The sequence below is a fragment of the Peromyscus eremicus genome, chromosome 18, assembly GCF_949786415.1.
Source record: "Peromyscus eremicus chromosome 18, PerEre_H2_v1, whole genome shotgun sequence".
Classification (NCBI taxonomy): domain Eukaryota; kingdom Metazoa; phylum Chordata; class Mammalia; order Rodentia; family Cricetidae; genus Peromyscus; species Peromyscus eremicus.
The window spans coordinates 735,575-741,574 of record NC_081434.1 but is presented as its reverse complement, the minus strand read 5'-3'; the positions used below and the strand labels follow the sequence as shown (position 1 = coordinate 741,574).

At 34.6% G+C, this 6,000-nt stretch overlaps 1 protein-coding gene across 1 annotated transcript; it reads left to right on the top strand.

Moving 5' to 3' along the window:
• Nucleotides 1-1,929: 1,929 nt before the first annotated feature.
• On the top strand, nucleotides 1,930-2,880 carry LOC131895327 (olfactory receptor 6C6). Its single transcript, XM_059245771.1, has one exon. It carries the CDS (start codon nucleotides 1,933-1,935, stop codon nucleotides 2,878-2,880), a length of 948 nt encoding a protein of 315 aa, XP_059101754.1. The 5' UTR covers nucleotides 1,930-1,932.
• The last annotated feature ends 3,120 nt before the right edge of the window (nucleotides 2,881-6,000 follow it).

The window sequence follows — 6,000 nt, the reverse complement described above, 5'->3', positions numbered from 1 at the left end:
AAATAAATAAAGAAAGAAAACACCAACAGGATTAAAAAAGACAGTCTATAGAAGTATAGAATGTTTATAAATCATAGCCCCAACAGGGGCTAATTTTGAAAATACATAGCAACTACAATGAACTGTTGCTGCTCCTGATAAATTTTCTTGATTTTTCTTAGTCATTCATGACTCCTATGGGATGCTTTTTCTAATCCTTGACTAAGACTAGACTACTGTGGTATCTTTTATTATCAATAATGAGTATTTTGTAACAGTAATCCCTAGAGAGGATTTGTAATTTCAGTAGATTCCCTTGAGTTAGTAAGAAGAGGGAAATGGTAGAACCAGAGCATTATTATAAGTGCACAGTTGGCTATGAGGCATCTCTTTGTTGTAAGAGTTGTGTATATTTCAGCAATGATTTCATATTCTTCTTATGACTCACGATTTTTACTTCATCTTGAAGAATGACATCTAATTGGAGGATTGGGATGATAGTGATCTCAACACTAAGAATGAGATTTCACAAAATTCAGCCTGTCAGATGGCACATGTTAAAATTACCATCATAATCTCAAGTTTCCACAGTAAATGTGAAATTGAAGGAATGTGAAAATTCTTTATGAAAGTATAACGTGTATTGTGCCTTTTCTGACAAAAATAGTAAAAGTATTTCTACTGGATAGTAAAATAACAATCACATAAACAATTGAAATTATCTTTAACTGACAAAGCAGGACGATTGATAGACATGAAAAGGTGAGTCCATGCTGATTTTAAATTAACTTTGTAATATGAAACGAAGGCTAATGCACAGTAAGTCCAATTAAGGGAATTGCATTTGGAGTACTGAATTCTTATATTTTATGGAATGTTTTAAGGGGTAGATATTTTGAGGTTATGTGTTAACAGATTAATGTACTTTATTTTTAACTTACTTCTATATTTGTTTTTCTTTGACTGTTTTATAAAGTGGTGTGAAGATTCTGTAATAAGCCATTCTTATTATCATAATCATAAATCTAAGTTTGCTAAACCTACATCATTCAGAAATGATTAATATCTAGCAATCTGTTCACATATGAATGTTAAGGATAACAGGAAAATAAAAAGTAAACATTTGCTTGATGAAAACTGAAGCCTGAGCATCTTCAGAAGCCAATTTTAAAATTATTCACTAATACTGATTTTTGGAAAATTCATTGCTTGTTAATACATTGTTTTTCCCAAAAATTGGTTCATAAAAGTAGTATAGGCAAAGGAAAACAATATTAATAAGACAAATGAAAAAGGAATAAAAATAGCAAAGAAGAAGCTTTAGTGAACTCATTCAAAGGTAAGAGAGCACCAACTGCTTACTCAACACCGAACTGTCCGCCCTGAAATCAGATACACAAGTAACATTATACAGACTGAGCAGGTTGTACTTACGTATTTAGGAATATACATGTATTTAATAAAAAAAAGTCTATGAATTTGAAAGAGAGCAAGGGGGTGGGATACATGGGAAGGTTTAGAGAGAGGAAAGGGAAAGGGAAAATATTGTAATTATACTATAATTTCAAAAATATGTTTTAAAAAGTCCACAAATAAGCTAGAGCCAGTGGCACGGCCTGTAATCCAGGCTCAGAGGACCAGAAGCTTATGGCCTGCTTGATAACAGAGGACATTTGGAAGTGAATGTGTTAATTTGCACTTATGCAAATTAATGAGAAAAATACTATTACATTTTAAGGGTGGAGGTGTTTTATGTGAAGAATGTTGAACACAAAAAGACTAGGACAAGTCTGTAATTAACCTATGGCATATAATTATGTGTAACCTGAAATTTCAGGCTAGAAAACATTTGCAAATGATGTATCTCCTCTTCTGCTTTAGTGTAGTTATATAAATTCTAATGCACATAAAATATTTTATTTGTTTTTAGTTCTCTAAGGCTTACAAAAGGGGATGAAGAATCAATCAGTGGAACTTGACTTCATTCTTTTAGGATTGACAGATGACCCACAATTGCAAATTGTAGTTTTTCTGTTTCTCTTTCTCAATTATATGATGAGTCTGATGGGGAACTTAATCATTGTGCTCCTCACCCTGCTGGACCCTCGCCTCAAGACTCCAATGTACTTTTTTCTCCGTAATTTCTCCTTTTTGGAAATCATGTTCACAACAGTGTGTATTCCCAGATTCTTGACAACCATTGTGACTGGAGACAAAACTATTTCTTATAATAATTGTGCAGCTCAGTTGTTTTTTATTCTTTTGTTGGGAGTCACAGAGTTTTACCTCCTGGCTGCCATGTCCTATGACCGCTATGTTGCTATCTGCAGACCACTGCATTACCCGATCATCATGAACAGCCGAGTGTGCCACCAACTTGTCATCAGCTCCTGGGTAACTGGGTTCTTAATCATCTTTCCCCCATTGGCCATGGGTCTAAAGCTAGATTTCTGTGATTCCAGAATAATTGATCATTTTATGTGTGAAACTTCTCCTATCCTACAGATCTCCTGCACAGACACTCATGTCCTAGAAATGATGTCCTTTGTCTTGGCCGTGGTGACACTTGTAGTCACACTGGTACTAGTGAGTCTTTCTTACATTTTCATCATTAAGACTATTATGAATTTCTCTTCCGCACAGCAAAGAACCAAAGCCTTTTCCACCTGCACTTCTCACATGATTGTTGTCTCCATAACGTATGGCAGTTGCATCTTTATGTATATTAAGCCATCTGCAAGGGAGAGAGTAACCGTGTCCAAAGGCGTAGCTTTGCTGTATACTTCAATCGCTCCTCTTCTGAATCCCTTCATTTATACACTAAGAAACCAGCAGGTGAAAGAAGTATTCTGGGATGTATTACAAAGACTGCATTTTTCAAAACACAGTTTAAAATTGTGATATACACAGCAACCACACATTTAAAATGGAAAATCTATTTCATATATTTTTTATGATTTTTGTGTTTTTCTATGACAGCAGTTACTTCATATGTGGGATTTCCCCCTCCCCCCCGAAGAACCCTGTCACTCAGTTCTACTTTTCTACTTTTCCTTGAAAGATTGTACTCCATGATAACTAACTTCCTCCAATTCCTTTCTGAAAGTTTTTATGAGTATATATTATTATTACATACCTATTTCCAGAAACCATTGTATTGAATAAAATAAACTTTGTATAGTAGCAATTTTCTATGTGTGATTTATTATTTGATTGAACATCAATGCAATGTATATCTATAATATCTAATTATTGGGAGACACTCATTACTTTCCTGTAAGTGGTCTTCAATATCTGTATAGGCCACAAACACTTAAACCAAATATTATTATGTGGTGCTAAATTATCATTATATGAAATGTCTCAAAAATATTGTGGGACAGATGGTGTGACTCTTGTGGAATTTCAAGGAAAAATCTTTCAAGAGAATATAATCATGCCAAGGTGAAAAAATGCATATATAACAACAATTAATATAAAAACTAGGATGTGAATTTGAAAGAGAGCAAGGAGGATTGGAAAGAGGGAAGTGAGGAGAGAAATGTAATCTCAAAATATAAGGAAATCATTTTTAAGATTGAAAAATAAAGGAAAGAATAGTAAGGTACAAGAACATGCAAATTCTACAAGGGTACTAAACAAATCTATGCATTGCAAAGTGAGCATAACTTATGGTTAAAGGGCCTCTAAGAACTTATCTGGAGAGGAGTCAAGATGATTTGGTGGTTAAAAACCCTTCCCATGCCAATGTGAGCACTTGAGTTTGATTCCCAGAATCCATGGTGAGAATTTATCCCTAAGAATTTTCCTCTAGCATCCATACATGAGCACTCATGTACTTCACACCTCCACAACACAGACACAACCCCCTTACCAGACACTCTCACCTTACCAGACAATCTCTCTGTACAGATTAGGCAAGATTTTCTGTCCTAATTTCTCCAAGTATTACATAGGACATACGCAACCTACACAGTTGTTCAGTGAATCCACTCTATTGATACTATGTACCACTCAGTAAAAGATAACACCTGAACTTCTAAAGACACAAAGATGCCTGTCTCACAATTCCCTTAATGTAATAATGAAAGTGAAAGCAGCAATAAGGTGGCAGAGGTGAATGGATCAAAACATGACAGGATCTGTTATTCAGTAAAGTGTGTAGATTTAAATCTATCATGTCAATAATTTCCAAATATTTAAAATATTTTTGTTTTGCTTGAATTATATTGCATATGATTTGTGGTACAAATGTTATATTAAATATATGACCATGTTGCCAAATAATTAGATCATATATTTATGACCTCACACATTTTGCATTTCTTTGTGATATTCCAAGTTATTATTTCAAGTGTTTCTTAGCTGAGATATCTGGCATATATCATTATATATTTAATATGCACCTTCTATCTTGAAGCATATTCTGTACATAGGTCTTACAATTACAGAAGTCATTGAAAGTGTGTGCAAGATGGACACTTGAGTGTTTAACTTTTAATTTTAGAGAGATTATCCTTGTAAATAATATCAGACATAGTCTGTATTAGAGACAGAGGGCTGATGAGGGTCATTGGTTTAAAATATTGTAAATTTTGAGGCAGTATGTAAACATGACAGTGGGTCTAGCATACAGATAGTCAGATCAATCGAAGAGAGGAATAGAAGCTTAATTAAAATTTAAGATTGTGAAGCTAAATCAAATGATTATCACTGAACTAATTATTTAAAAGTTGTTTGTAACCATCTTATAGACCATTTAAGGCACACTCAGAAATAACCTAAATGTGTAATTGTTTCCCAAATGGGATTAAATTGTTCAAGCAGGGACTCCATGGGAACCAAGATGTAGTAAATACTGATATTTTACAATGTTTTTAGAGTGATATAATTATTTTTGTTTCTATTCTGGCTTGATAAATACTGAGACATACCCTATCTTCCACCTATCATTTCTTTTGTTTTTTAAGCCTTTAAGTCATCCACTTAGCCCATAGGTGAATGAAACATGGCATTTCCCCCTCCCATTTCTCACCTCCTATCTTCCAGACTAAGTCCACTGATCTCAGTCATGGTTTCTATGTTACTGTAGTGACTGTTCCTACGAGTGTAAGGCTTTAGGGTTATTTCACTGATACTTATCTGTATCCTTCCTTTTATAAGTCAGAACAAAGAAAAAATCTGTTTTACTTTGTTGGAGTGATTTTCTTAACTATGAACTACTTAGTTTATTGATTTGGAATATTTTATTAACTAATGTGATAATATAATCAGAACTTTCTGCCTTGTCTCACAATTCCTAAATAACTGGAACTTTACACCATAAGACAGAGCCTGCACTCTCTTTATAGTGTGACATAAATGGCTATTCTCATGTCCAAGGCTTTAGAATTGAGCTGCTCACTCCCCGAGCAACTCTAAAGGGATTATTACTCAATAAAACAGAAAAGTTATCCATTTGCGTTCTCAGCGAACTTATTGCCTATTGTACTTTTTCAACTGAACTCCCCCAAAGCACATCCATAGTCTTAAAGGAGTGCATGAAAATTACATCAATAATTATTTTTGCCTTAGTAATTTTATTCTGTCTCATAGAGCAACAGCTGCTGTATTGCTTTGAATTAACACAATTTGCTGTGGGATGTCTTTCTGTATGCTGTGAATATGTGTTGCTTTGATTGGCTGATAAATAAAGCTGTTTGGGCTATGGCAGGGCAGGATGGAACCAGGCAGGAAAATCCAAGGGAGAGAGTGAAAGGAGAAAGGAGAAGAAGGAGACACTGGCTGCCACCAGGAAAAGCAAGATGTAAAAATACTGGTAAGCCATGGCCACATGGCAACTTATAGATTAATAAAAATGGGTTAAGTTATAAGAGCTAGCTAGCAAGAAGCCTGCCTTAGGCCATGCAAATGGTAATTAATATTAAGCTTCTGAATGATTATTTTATAAGTGGCCATAGGACCATGGGGGTGGGTGGGACCAGAAGAATATGGGACTGTGGGGCCTGGGCAGGACCAGAG

Coding starts and splice junctions, on each gene's coding strand:
- LOC131895327 (XM_059245771.1), top strand. CDS start 1,933: ATGAAGAATCAATCAGTGGAACTTGACTTCATTCTTTTAGGATTGACA.